This window comes from Octodon degus, unplaced genomic scaffold (assembly GCF_000260255.1).
Source record: "Octodon degus isolate 3935 unplaced genomic scaffold, OctDeg1.0 scaffold00027, whole genome shotgun sequence".
Lineage (NCBI taxonomy): Eukaryota > Metazoa > Chordata > Mammalia > Rodentia > Octodontidae > Octodon > Octodon degus.
Window position 1 is genome coordinate 1,676,379 of NW_004524603.1, and position 13,414 is coordinate 1,689,792.

Sequence of the window (13,414 nt, forward strand, 5' to 3'; positions counted from 1 at the left end):
ACACAGTGCATAGCCTCACATTTAGAAGTGACCTCTTTGACCCAGAAGTGGAACTGACCAGCTGTCCAGCCTTGGCAGCTGGCCTGTCCACGTGCGTGCACACACACACACACACACACACACACACACACACACAACAATAATCATTTAAAGGTGCGGACACTTCTGTAGCTCTGGTGTTGGTTGGCAGCAAAGTGGCTGTAATGTCCTCAGGACATCCTCCTGAAAAATATGTCACCCTAAAGTGAGCACCACGGCCTCGTCATTATCACCCTGGCCTCGCCAGCCTAGGTCGCTTACCACGGTGACTCCTTAATCCTAGCGCTGTGTCTCAGTCTCCCGTGCTGCTCGTCCCTCGTCTAATCAGGGTGCTGGAGGAACGCGTGCCCCTCTGAGCTGCAGCCTCCTCCGCCAGCTCCTGACGAACCACCTTGGCAGCAGGCAGGACAGCTCTCCACCAGCGTGAAGGGCTTCTTAGCTCTGGCAGTGCTGCTGGCTGCTGAGGACACTCGTGGTGCCAACGCACGTGCCGAAGTGGGGCCGTCCAGAACTGCTCCCGTCCTGCGTGTTCATGCTTTTTTCTTTGTAAACTCCAAAGCCTTGTCTTTCAAACCAGGGCGCTTGGCCTCCACGTGGCAAAGCAGTTTTAAGCTTCATGGTTTTGCCTGGAGAGCCCGTGGCCACGTGCTGAGCAGCGTGGGCTCAGGGCATGTGAGTCGCCCGTGGCAGTGAACCTGCAAGTGAGTTTGTGCTCGTAATGGCCTGCATGCCCCACCATTAGAATGTTTTAGCTCATCCTAACAGGCATGTTTAGTCTTAAACTTTATGGACATAGAGGAAGCATAATACTTCCATACCAGTCCACACCGAGTACTGTTGTAGAAAGGTGAGATAAAAATAAAGAGGTGCGGTGTGGTGGCACACGCCTGCAATCCCTGCACTTGGGAGGCTGAGGCAGGATGAGCATAGCAAGTTCCAGACCAGCCTGGGCTACAAACTCAGCTCAAGGCCAGCCTGAACTTCACAGAGACCCTGTCTCAGCAAGACAAAACCAAACAACCCCCGAAGAGGCATGTTCACACCTCCCGCATGGCGCGTGGAGCGCTGTTCTGAGCTTGGTGGTGCTCGGTGTCCACCGCTCGCACCTCTGGGCCTGTGCAGTCTGCCTTCCACACGACCGCGCGCACTGGAGTGCACTTTGCGCACGCTGGTCCCCCGTGGCTGAGCAGCGTTTCTGGGCTGCAGGAGGCCCAGGAGACCTTGCACAGCCAGCTGCAGGAGCCAGAGCCTGGGTGCGGGTCCCTGGTCTGCCTCCCTGTACTGTCAGGACTGGCGGGGCCGGATCTGCCTGCCAGGGGCAATGCCGCCAGCACAGCTCTGTCACAACACAGCCGAGTACACTGTGGTCCATCTGCCGTGCAGCCCAGCAGCCAAGGACTGAAAATACTCCGAGAGGATGATCGTACTGCCTGGGACTTGTGATGACTCCCTGAACAGCGCAGTGTAGAACTGATTTGTACCTTGCATTTACATTGTGTAGGTGTACGCAGATGTCACGTACAGGGCTTGGGCACGTGGAGACCTGGAGGTACCTGGCACCCTGGAGCCAGCCCCTCAGGATGGGTCACCAGAAAATCAGCATCAGAAACCACCCACTCAAGGGATCTGCTACGATCTACGGCATCTACTGCTTCGTTAAAGTCTGAGTTGCCATTTTCTGACGTCGAATGCCATGGAATATTTATTTCCTAGATTTACACATTTGAAGTGCTCAGCTACAACAGGAGTCTCTCACACAGAAATAACGTGATTATGCAAAGCAGGCATGAAGACCACAGAGGCTGTGAGACTCCCATTAGTGGAAAACATCTGGGATGTGCTCAGAAGATTTCCTAGCTGTCGACCAAACACTAGCTAGATTTTTCAGCAATGCCACTCTTCATATCAAGTGATTAAACTCACAATTCTGGAATTTGTTTTTACTTTTTATAGACTAAAAGCTCAAATTAGATGGGTTGGTTTTCAGCTTTTAAAATATAGTTACATTTCCTATATATGCTAGACCTGCCAAGAGATGTGAGCCTGGAAACAAGCACTTGTGGGACTTGACCCCAGCCCACATGGGGTTCATCGAAAACCCAGGCAGGCTTTTTCCCCTTCAAATTATGCCAGTTGTCCTGAGCAGGAATTCTTTTTGGGGGGACCAGGCAGGTGTCTAAGCTGCAGAGCTATCTCCCCAGCCCCCTGAGCAGGAATTCACCACTCAAGGATTTTCTTTCGGTAGCAGGCCCGGCAGAGAGGACAGGCAAGGAGAGGTGAGCTGTCTCCCAGCGAGAACTCCTCCAAGGCCAGCAGGCAGGCGTGGTGGAACAGGTGTGCACAGGACAGCAGGACTGTGGCTCGGGGCTGCCGGCTGCCCCCGTGCGGGCCGAGTGGTGTCAGGCAGATGGAGCACTCGGAGATCTCGCGGTGAGCAGCCTGCAGCAGAGGGCGGACACTCAGTGGTCAGTGGCGGGGTGCCAGGGCCTTCCTGTCGGAGAGCACCGGGACACGCCTGACAGCTGGGGGCACCCACATGCACACGCAGAGTGACTGTGAAGCACGGCGAGGCACAGGAGCATGCGCGTGATAGACAATTTCAAAGCAAAAAGGCTTTCTACTATGCTGATCACTAATATACTTTCTGCAGTTAAACATGACGGAGACTTTCAAAATAAGTGGCTATGTAACTGCTAAATTTCCTTTGGAACTTTCCCTAATCGGACATCTTCAATTTTCCCACGCCTTGGCTTCCAGTTCCGAGTCTGTCTTCTTCCTTTGAAGCTGCTGCGCCCGCAGGAGGCAGGCCGGCCAGCATCGCAGGGAGCCTCGTCTAGGAAGGAACCTGGCAGGGGCTGTGCCCTGAGGCCTGCTCTGTTCACCAAGCACCAGTCCGCGGAACCCCACCAGTGCGACAGCAGGGTCCTTAGTGGCCACCGCTGCTCTTGGAAGGCCAGGGGCCGCCCGCGGAGCAGGCGCAGGGAAGCAGCACCCCCTGCCCGAGGGCGCCGGGAGGCGGGAGGCGGTGGGGCCGGGCCGCGCCTGCCTACCTGCGCTTGGATGGTCTCCCAGTCCTCGGCCGTGAGCTCGGGGCCACACTTTTCGTCCAGCTGCTGGAGAATGCTGCGGTTGACGGCCAGGCAGTGGTCGATCTCGGCGAAGAGCTCTTCAACGTCGGTGCTGAAGGAGCGCAGGATGCGCTGGCTGACCTGCAGGAACTGGGGAGGGCCGCGGCCGGCTGGTGAGCAGCTTGTCTGCGCCTCACCGCCCCTCCCTCGGTCTCCGAGGACAGCGTCTAGGGACGGGCGGAGGGTCGGACGGCCCACCCCGCGGCTGTGCGGGCGCGCTGCAAGCTATGGCGCAGCCCGGCCTGGAGCGCTCCACGCAGGAGCCCCCGACCCCCAAGCGCCTGCGGACCCGGTTCCGTTCAGAGGCCACCCTGGCAGGCCCTGCGGAGCGCACCCGGGTCGCGCCCCTCCCACGCCGGCCGCGCCCAGGCGGAGTCCCTGCGGCTCCCCAGGCAGGGCAAGGCGGGAGGCGGCTGCGCTGGCAGTGGGCGCAGCTTCTGTACTGCAGCACCAGCTCGCCTGCCCGGCGGAACATCGCGTTCACGCTAACCACTCAACCTTCCCTCGTTTTCAGCCTCCCAAGCGCTGGAACTGCAGGCTCGCCCAGGGCCCATCACCGTCTCGGTGCACCCCGGGGCGGCCGGCCCGACGCTCAGGAGCGTGCACCCCGGCCTCTGCGCTCTGCCAAAGCAGGCGCGTTAGTCTGCTGTCTGGCCGGCCCAAAAGTACTCCCATTAGCGTCATAAAATGTTTTGTTCAGTCTAAATTAAATGATTTTACCTTTATCATTTTCAAGCACTGAGTGGTAACAATTAAAACAATTTCTTCTTTTTCCTTATTTTTTAAAAGCAGGTTATTTACTGAGGGAAAGAAAGCTTCTGTCCAAGAGAGGGACAGAAGGGGGACCCGAGTGGGTTGCTCTTTCCTTTTTTTTTTTTTTTTTTTTTAAATAACAAATAGTAAAAACAAAAGATACAGAATTTCACTAAGTAATAAAATAGGAATTAAACAATAGTAGTTATAGTCCACAATGTTGTCTTCAAATTAGTTTAAAACAACTTCTTAGGGGCTGGTTAAGATGTTTGGGACTTGCTGAGCTGTCATTTGGCAGGTGCTGCACGGCCAGCCCCGAAGAGCAGAGACCCTGGACACTTCTTCACCGCTCCCAGTTAGTGGAAAGCCTGCAGGCACAGCCCAGGGTGCTGCTGCCTGGGCAGGAGGGCTGGGCTCCACAGGCTCGTGGGGGCGCACAGGGGGCCTGGCCGGGGAGAGGGCGGCGGGCAGCGCGGCGAGCACCAGGCCAGCCAGAGCTGGTCGCCCTGGCTGCTGCCCCGACTCTCCCTGTGTCGCTCAGGCTCCCTTCTTAATACCTCACCATATAATCTGCTTGATCAGAAACACACCAAAGCCTCTCAATATTTGTGGGCACCAGCCTTCCCTTCTTTCCTGGAAGTGACCCGGTAGCTCGCTTACTTGCTTCTGTGAATAATTTTATTTGTCTGTTTCCTTCCCCCAAAGGAATAACGCGAGGAAACCCGACTCGGGCTCTCCCGGCCGCTCCACCTGCGGCTTGCCTTATCGCTCCTGTGTGTGTTTCTTATCTCCTCCGATGAGTGCCTGAGATTTGGGGAGCAGCTGGGTCCTCTTTGGAAGGCCCTCAGCGTTCAATAAAAATTTAGGTTTGCAACAGATTAGAAATAAGGACAAATATATGCCCCAAATGTACATATTTGAAGAGAGTGCAGCAGAAATTCCTTCTTGGAGGAAGAAAAGAGCAGTGCTTGTCTAGAATCATTCTGAAGTGACTTCCAGAATGCACTCAAAGCGTTAGCTTATAGTCACAGCACTGATGGGCCCTGCACGTAGCAACAACCCTTCAGCATACACTCAAGGTCTGATAGCTACAAGTGAGCCCATCTGGCTGCTGTTGTCCTTGGAAGTCCAAGTCGTGTACAGTTGCGAGGATGATGTTTGGGGCGGCGGGGAGGTCTGAGCGCTCGGCACGATCCGCCCTCAGCACCAGGGCGGTAGGACTTGATCCACATACACTGGGCACCTGCTGCAGTCGGCTCCGAGCAGTTCCCAAGTGCAGCTCCTAGTCGCTATTTCTGAAATGTGAACTTCTTCTGTGTTCAGGTTCCGTTTTCCTTTGTCTTTCGCTTACTTTTCACGTGGGCTTGTCCACCTTGTAGTTGAAAAGGCAAGAAGTGTCCAAAAATACTGACAACTGAGTTCTGGCTTTTAAACGCCTATTTAATATAATGAATTATGCATACACAGGCAAGACACATAAAAATTAAAGAATCAATTTGAAAAAGAATGTCTTAATACATTTTTCCTTTTAAGTCTCATATTTCCAGTATTTAATAAATTGGGTAGCTAAGGGCTTGGACCATTGTCACGCAAAGCGATTACAGGTCATTTACAAGTAACGAACTGCTAAACATTAAAAAAACGCCCGCTAACAAGAGTGCCCAGGTGAGCTCCGTCTGCCCAGGAGGCGCCTGCAGCGATCCATCTTGATGTCAGCAAATTGCTTACTAATGTGTTGACTTATGCCACCCTCAAAAGCAAAATGAAAAGCCTGGAATTTACAGCGTATCAATGAATCAGTTGATAAGCTTTTACTGGTTTAATATCCTCCCGGTCTTGCTGCCTAGAGCCACTTCAAGTTAGCAACAGAATGTTTGCCATCTCTGTGTGATAAAGGAAGTCAAAGGACTGAGCAAACTCGGGACCATTATGCTGTTTGGTGAGATGGAAATGACAGAGCTGGAGCGGCGGGCGCTGGTGTGTGCGGGAGCAGGCGCCCAGCCCAGCTCTGACGGAGCCCCAGCCTGGCCTTTGCGACAATGCCTGGGACTGCTGGGTGGAGACAACACAGCACATTTGAAAAGTTCTAATTGCACCAATAAAAGAGCATGCCTCAGTTATAGGACTAAGCAGTGGGGTTTCCAGATAAGGATCAAAGGCATTCAAGGGCCAGCCGCTGTGCTCTGGGCAGCACGGAGCCCTCAGCACACAGTGCTGGTGGGAATCAATCTTGCAGCTTGGAGGCCTTCCCGCCTCGGCCGGAGTCCCCCAAGCCTGTGTAAGCAAGTACAGGATACTGCCACCCCCAGACTGCTCACGCAGCCTCTCTGACAAAACCCTTTGGGACTCAATTTTAATTCTCTGACGTTTAAGGATGCAAAACTCAACACTGACCTGTTCCTTTCTTACCAGGAGACTTCAGCATGTTGAAAAGAACTTGCACTGCAACACTGGGTCACGTTGCAGTGGCCCAGTCTCGCTAGGAACGTGCCAGTGGCATTTCAGGGCAGAGCAAATGCGGGGCGAGCTCTCGGGGCACAGGAGCACCGCTCTGGACGGGGGCGTCCCGTGCATTCCCACCTAGTACCCACAGATGCATGCAAACCGGAGGAGCACTCCGGGGGCTGTGGCAGCAGACATGCAGGACCACTGTTCTTTCACAGGCAAAGCTGCGGAGATACCCTAAGCTCATCTCACCTGGAGTGCTACAACAGCATTGCTCCAACCTGTAGAATACAACCGGCAAGCGACACTTCCTAATTTATTTTCTAAAGCCATCACTGCTTTTAGATGTCTTTTCCTTTCCTTTCTACTGAGTCCACTTCTTTTTCCCTGAAGGTAATTTATCTTTGATCTATGCCCGTGGTTCCCAAGTACAGCAAGAAGTTTCCGCCCACCAGCCAGCAAAGGAAAGCTGAGCCCAAAGAGGGAGCCTGGCCGCAGCTGCAGGCCTGCAGTGACCGTGAGCACCCTCCGTGCATTAGCAGGGCTTCCCGCTGTCCTGGGGCTGAGGGAGCCTTTCTCTTCGTGAATAAGCTTGGAAGGAGTATAGGTTTTGTTTTAAAATTATTTTTTTTTTGAAACTTGAAAACCTGGCAGTGACCTTGCTGAAGCCCCCAATTTCCATTGCAGTGTGGCCGCTTCGGAGGACTACAACTGGCGGGCTGGGCAGGACAAAGGGAGCCAGCTGCCTGTTCTTTTTAAAATTTGATACAGGGTTTCACTACACAGTTCAGACCATAGTGAGCTTCCCCAGCGCTGGGATTACACCACCACGCCTGGTTTTGGGGCTGGCACAGTATGCGGTACCAGGGGGTCAAGCAAGGTCCTTGTCCTTGCCAGAAGGCACTTAGACGGCCGAGCCATCTCCCCAGCCTGTGATTTCTAAAGTCTCACTTTACTTATAACTGTAGCTTCAACAAAATAGTTCTGCAGGTTTTTAAAAGAAGATAACCAATTTAAACTTTTCTTCACTGAAACAAGTGTTTACTTGACAAAAATAATGAATTTTGTTTCCACAAGAAGAAAAAGCATGTCACTGTCTTCCTGAGGTGCCGTGCTGGTGACACAAAGCTCCGACCCACAGGCGCCCCAGCGGGAGAGGAGTGCTTACTCCAGGGCCTGGCCTGGCCTTTCAGGGGAGCAAAGTTCGCTTGCAGGTAAGCTGTTCGGTGTGAGCTACAAAGTATTGTGCTTAATGATTACTACAGCTTTAGAAGCACAAGAGAACTCACACAGTCCCGAAACACTAACATGCGCATGAGCAGATGTTCTTTTAGTAAAAATGACCTGGATTACTTTACTGACCGTAGAGATGATTGTTTTGCCTTGGCCAGGACAGAAGTGGTCTGGTTGTCTCCCAGGCACTTCCTTCCCACGCGCCTGGGGCCAGGAGCTGTGCTGCCCACCCCAGCCCAGGGCTCCTGCCTATGGGAGTGCAGACCCCGGCGCCCTCTGTCCCTGTTCTTTTATTTATGTGGGCTGGGATGTCCGTCAGGGGAGCCCTGGCCTTCCGCGTGCAGGCATCGTGTGCGTGTCTGCGTGTGGTACTGGTACTAAACCCAGAGCCTTCACACCAAGCTATATCCCCAGCCCACAGAAGGGAAGTTTGGAGACAAGGGCTAAGCTACTGTTTTGCACAGGCTGAGTTCAGACTTGTCACCCTCTGCCTCCGCCTTCTGCATCCTGAGGTTATAGGCATGTGCTGCTGCACCAGACTGGACACCTTTCTTCTCTGTATATTTTATCTGCTTTATCTAATTGGCTTTAAGCCTGATGGGGTATTATGTTACAGTATTTTATTTTTTCTGGTAGCAGACACTGGACTCAGGACCTCGTGCTTGCCAGGCAGGCACTTGTGCTGCTGAGGCCTCTCCCCAGCCCTAGCTTTTTAAAACTCTGATGATATACTTATTTCAAGTTTTTTTCTCCCAAATACTAGTAACTGGCTTCATGAATTAGTTTAGCTTTTCTTTTTAATAACTCCTTTTATCTTTATAGTTTCTGTCTCCTACATTTAAGAGAAACTGACCGGGTACTGCTATGTAGTTCGGGCTGGCCTTCCACTCCCTGTGTAGCCCAGGCTGGTCTTAAATTCACCAGTCTTCCTGCCTCAGCTTCCCAAGTGCGGGGATTACCGGCATGCGCCATCCCATTTAGCAAGCTCATTATTTTTAATCATTCTCGCTATAACTGTACTAAATGCTACTAATTTTCCTCTAAGTACAGCTTTAGTTATATATCAAAGAATATTAGTTTTCTTTTCTTGAACACATGACAGTTATACATATTAGATTCCGAATTTCCAAGTACACTTTAAAATTCACTTGTTCTATTGTGATTTTCATTCTTTGCTATTTTTCTTACGTTGTTCAGCAAACCATTACATAGAATATTTTGTGTCATTTTATTTGAACTACATCTCATGATACACATTTTTTGGAAACACTAGCTTTAAACCCTAACCTCCCTCAACTCTTTCTGTGGCAGAGACGCAAAGCCCCACACCCACAACTTAAAGGTGGAGAGCTTTGGCTGTGGCTCATGTTTCAGTGCGTGAACAGACCACAGGGCAGAGGGGCCTGGTGGAGGAAGATATTGCTCACCCCGCAGTGGCCAGGAGGCAGAAGTAAAGCCAGCAAGTGAGGAAGGAGGTGACCCATCTCTCTGGCCAGACGCAGGGTCCAACCCAGGCAGCTGCAGCCACCCCCTTAATCCAATCATCCTCCACAAGCCCTGCCTCTGGGTGCTTGTGGGTTTGTGGAGGAGTCCAGATAGAAACCATAACCTCCCGCGCCTGCTCCCCCCCCCCCGACTCCTGCAAATCTCTTCATGTAAAATAAATTTAGTCCATCTAAGAATTACCAAAGTCTTAACACTTCCAGTACTGCTGAAAAGTCCAAGTCCAAAGTCTCCTCTGAGGCTCAAAGCAAACCCACAGCTGTGAGCCTCCAAAACAAAAGTGGAGTGGGGGTGCACACCTATAATCCCAGCACTTGGGAGGCTGAGGTCGGAAGACTGTCCCGAGTTTGAGGCCACCTTGGGCTATATGACAAAACCCTGTCTTCTCCCCCCTCCAAAAAAAAAAAAAATCAAAATAAAGATAGTGCCAATACCTGATGGCCCAGAATAAACACACCGACCCCGAAAGGGAGGAAGAGGGCAACAGGAATGGAACCAAAGAAGACTGAGGCCCAGCAGTGGGAACACTAAATCTGTAGCCCCATGTTTAGCACCAGGGTACGATCTGCTCAGGGTCTTAGAGACATGGCTGGGCTCACCCCATGGCCCTGGTGGCTGCTGCCCATATGGCCCCTCAGCTGGCTCTACTTGCTGCCTGCAGCTTCCTCACTAAACAGCCCATGCTCCTCGCATCTGCAGCTTCCTGGGATTTCACTGCACCTTTGGCTTCGCCCGCCTTCTTGGGGGCTCCTTCCGTTGCCTCTCAAGCTTTCCTTTGACATCTGAGGCCTTCCCAACCCCACAGTTCTTCCATCCTACATCCTGGTAAAGCCAGCATCATGTGGCCAACGCCAGCGTGAGCACGAGCTAGGCCCCCTCGGACCACGGCTACGGTGGTCTCTGAGGATGCCGAAATGAATTCCAGGAATCGATTCCTCGGGAGGCCCTTCCTGAGTAAGCTTCACAGCGGAGCTTTCTCAAGGGCTGCGTCCTCGGGCCTGTGCCGCGCAGGCTGGCCGGCGCCCGCCCGAGGCCCGTCAGGCCATTTTTCCTGCTGCTGTGATACAGTGCGCTTGGCTTTAAATGACGCCAGTCTTCCAGCCTCCTGCTCTCCTTTGCCCCAACGCCGCAGGAACTTACTTTCTGTTGCAACTGCAACTATATTAATTATTGTAAACATCCTACTAAGCTGTACTGAAACTGTTTCATCGCTATGCTTTTTTCCTTATTAAAATGAATATAAATTAAATAACAAAAGAAACTGCAAACTAAAATCATTCATCGCTGCCTTTTTGTTCTGATTCCCACTGTAGATGTGGCTAAAAGCAGCCAGGCCACAGCCCCAATGATAAGATGCCTTATTAAAGTTTCCTCCATCAGATTAATCAGTCCATCACTCATTTTTAATTTTTTTTTTTAAATGTACTTAGTACAAGGTCTACAGGGTCTCACTACACAGCATGCAGTGAGACTGCAGCACTGGACTCGTAGTGATCCTCCTGTTTTCGGCCTCCCAAGTGCGGGGATTACAGGCATGCGCCACCACACTCAGTCTCAGTCACTGTCTCAGCGCGCCTCGGGGGCGGGACTGGCACAGCATGCTGGGGATCGAACCCCAGTCCCTGTGTCTGCCTAAGCAGGCACCTTAATCTGCTGAGCTATCTGGCTGGCCCTAGTCCATCACTCCTAATCTCCGTCTCCTGAAAAGTCTCAGAACATGGAGAAAATGTAGACCAACATTTTTCCAGAGTGTAACAGGCACGGGCGCTAGGCCAGCTTCCAGCAGAGTCCGTGGTCTCACCCGAGGCCACCTGCGTCTTCTGGGCTTTGCACTGCTGTCTGCATGATGAGCACCAGCCAGGATCACCCCTCAAGCTCAGCTTCGGGCATTCCAGGGCTTCTCTAGCCTGCATCTTCAACCTTTCCAGCCCCCCAGAACCATTTGCTAAGGCCTCTGAACCACATAGTCAAGTCCAGTAGTGGCAGTGACTTTACTTTTTTTGTACTAATTTTCCATATTATTTACTTTGCTGTAGCTGCAACAAAATGCCTGAAACCTGCAGAGGTGGGCCAGCTCCAAGGAGGAGCCACGTGTGGAAGGGCCTGGCAGAAAGTGCTGCTCACGCTGTGGCCCCCGGGAAGCAGGGGCTCAGAAAGGCCTCCTTCTAGACCACACCTTGGGGACCTGCTTCCTCTGGATGAGACCTCTGGCGGACGCTAGATCTAAGCCATAACAGTACAAAGTGGACGTGCTGGTTGGCAGGACTCACAGTACACAGGCCCAGAAGGGGATCACTCCCTAGAACTCTACTCTCCCGTTGTGCCCACTTCAACCAGGAGGGCCACACAGGCCTTGGAGAGTGTTATTTTTTCTCACTCACAGAAGAAAGTTTTGCAGAAAAAGCTTTACTTACTCCGAGCTGTGCAGACTGTGCACAGACTGGTGTCCTCGCCTGTGTTTGCCTTGGACAGGGAGGAGCCAGGCCGGGGCAGAGGGCACCTCAGGTGTCCACGTGCCTCTCACACTTGCCGCCACTGGTGCCGCCTGCAGTGCTCCAGGCCTTTGCCCTGGTCACGTCCATTTTTCACTTCGACTGTGAGGTGGCACGGCATCACGATAAGCAGGGGCCCGAGCGACGGCTACACACGCTTATGACTGCGCTACTTAGGTGGCCCAGAAGGGTACTCCAACAACCAGACTGCTGTAAGTCCAGGCTCGTCCACTTCTTGCAGGACTTCCGGGTGGCTCTGAGACACTCCCGCAGGGAGTCAGCGCTGCCCTGGAGGGCAGCAGGCAGGGGCTTCCTGTGGCCAGGATCCTCAGTGGGGTGCAGCTGAAAAGGCGGACATTCAGCAAGACACCGCTGACCACTGTGTGCAGCTCTCAGAGAAGCACTACGGACAGCGTGGGGCTGTCCCGCTGCTAGTGTGCAAAGGGAGTCACCGGGCGCTGGCAAATGTGACATGATGTGCAGGAACACGGGCTGGAATCATTCCCATGTTTTCAGCACCCACTTTGCCTGGTCCTTACACAGCGTAGAGCAGGAATGACTCTTGTCACAGCACAGACAAGGAGGCCAGCCTCTGATGGCGGCCATGCCCTGGCGCCACCACAGAGGGAAGGCAAGGAAGGAAAGCCCAAGCCCAGGCCCCTCCTGATGCAAGTCGAGGGACATGGTTGGATGCGTCCCCAAGAAGTGAACGTGAGGACGGGAAGTGGTGAGAAGTGAGGTGGATGTGGGCGCCCCTGCCCCCTGCCCCCTCGCTGCAGGGACATGTGCAGTCTGCTCCAGTTCACGCTGCACCTCGCTCAGGCACCTGCACTACAGGCGGCTTGGAAGAGGACACTCAAGCGCCCAAGTGGTCACACAAAAATTGCTCTGAATTAACGGTTTTACCACCTTGCACACAGAGGCTGGGGGCCAGGGAGCCGGCAGGCAGCCGTCAGCTGCTCAACCCGTCTAAGAACCCTAAAGACCAAGTCGGTCCCCAAGGTTTACTGACCGCAGATGGCCACTTCCACCTGGGCTGGAGAGTTTGGGAGCTTCGCCTACCTTTCCTTCGAAGAATCTCCTCCGCAACGCGGGGTCGGCGGGAGGCGTGGCCTTCCTCACGCTGCGGTACCACCTTCTGACAACGTGGCCCCTCCAGCAGGCTTGGATTCTAAGGCAGACGGCGAGAGTGAGTCCCTGCTGATGGCTCTATTTTAGGGCACTTGGGGCTCCGCCCAGCCGCCCGCCAGGCCCGCGGGCCGCGCCTCACCCACCGCGCCGCGCACTGGGCTCTGAACAGGCGGGCCCCGTCGCCGATCACCCGGGTTTGGTACTGGTTCCGTCGACACAGAGGACAGGTTTTCTTATTTGTGAACTTTTCAAAGGCCTGCAGGCACGCCTGGAGAGAAAGATTTCACTGAGCATTTTATGAGTAATTACTTATAAACAACATTTTTACTTCTAATGTAATTATAGTGTTCTTTTCTCTCATAATTATGAGACTTAGTCCAATTTAGATTATGAAGCGAAGGAGTTTCATCAGATGTTAACACCTTCCTCGTGAAACTTGCTCCAAAAAAGACTTTTCACAAGCATATACACGCAGGGACATCAAAACCTCCTGCCTTCGCGGCTGCGGGCCGCGTGCTCCCGCCGCCCGCGGGCATGCTGCTAACTACCCGTGGCGACCAGGGGCCGCCGGCGGCCCTTCTGGAGGCCTCCGGCCGCAACTCACCCTGTGGAACACGTGGGAGCAGGACAGCAGCACCTGCGGGAGAGAGCTGGTCAGGGCCCCGTCACCGCGGGCGCCGAGTGCCTGGA

At 53.3% G+C, this 13,414-nt stretch overlaps 1 protein-coding gene across 3 annotated transcripts in view; it reads right to left on the reverse strand.

The window, feature by feature from the left end:
* Positions 1–1,635: 1,635 nt before the first annotated feature.
* Positions 1,636–13,414, reverse strand: part of Rnf32 (ring finger protein 32) — a 22,796-nt gene continuing 11,017 nt past the window's right edge. For all 3 annotated transcript variants that reach the window (XM_023712735.1, XM_023712734.1, XM_023712732.1), the window contains exons 5-9: positions 13,329–13,361; positions 12,868–12,992; positions 12,656–12,764; positions 3,090–3,257; positions 1,636–2,478 (exon numbers count right to left, since the gene is read on the reverse strand). In XM_023712735.1, the coding sequence (XP_023568503.1) occupies positions 2,257–2,478; positions 3,090–3,257; positions 12,656–12,764; positions 12,868–12,992; positions 13,329–13,361 (657 nt within the window). In that variant the 3' untranslated portion in view covers positions 1,636–2,256. The remainder of the gene's footprint in view (positions 2,479–3,089; positions 3,258–12,655; positions 12,765–12,867; positions 12,993–13,328; positions 13,362–13,414) is intronic.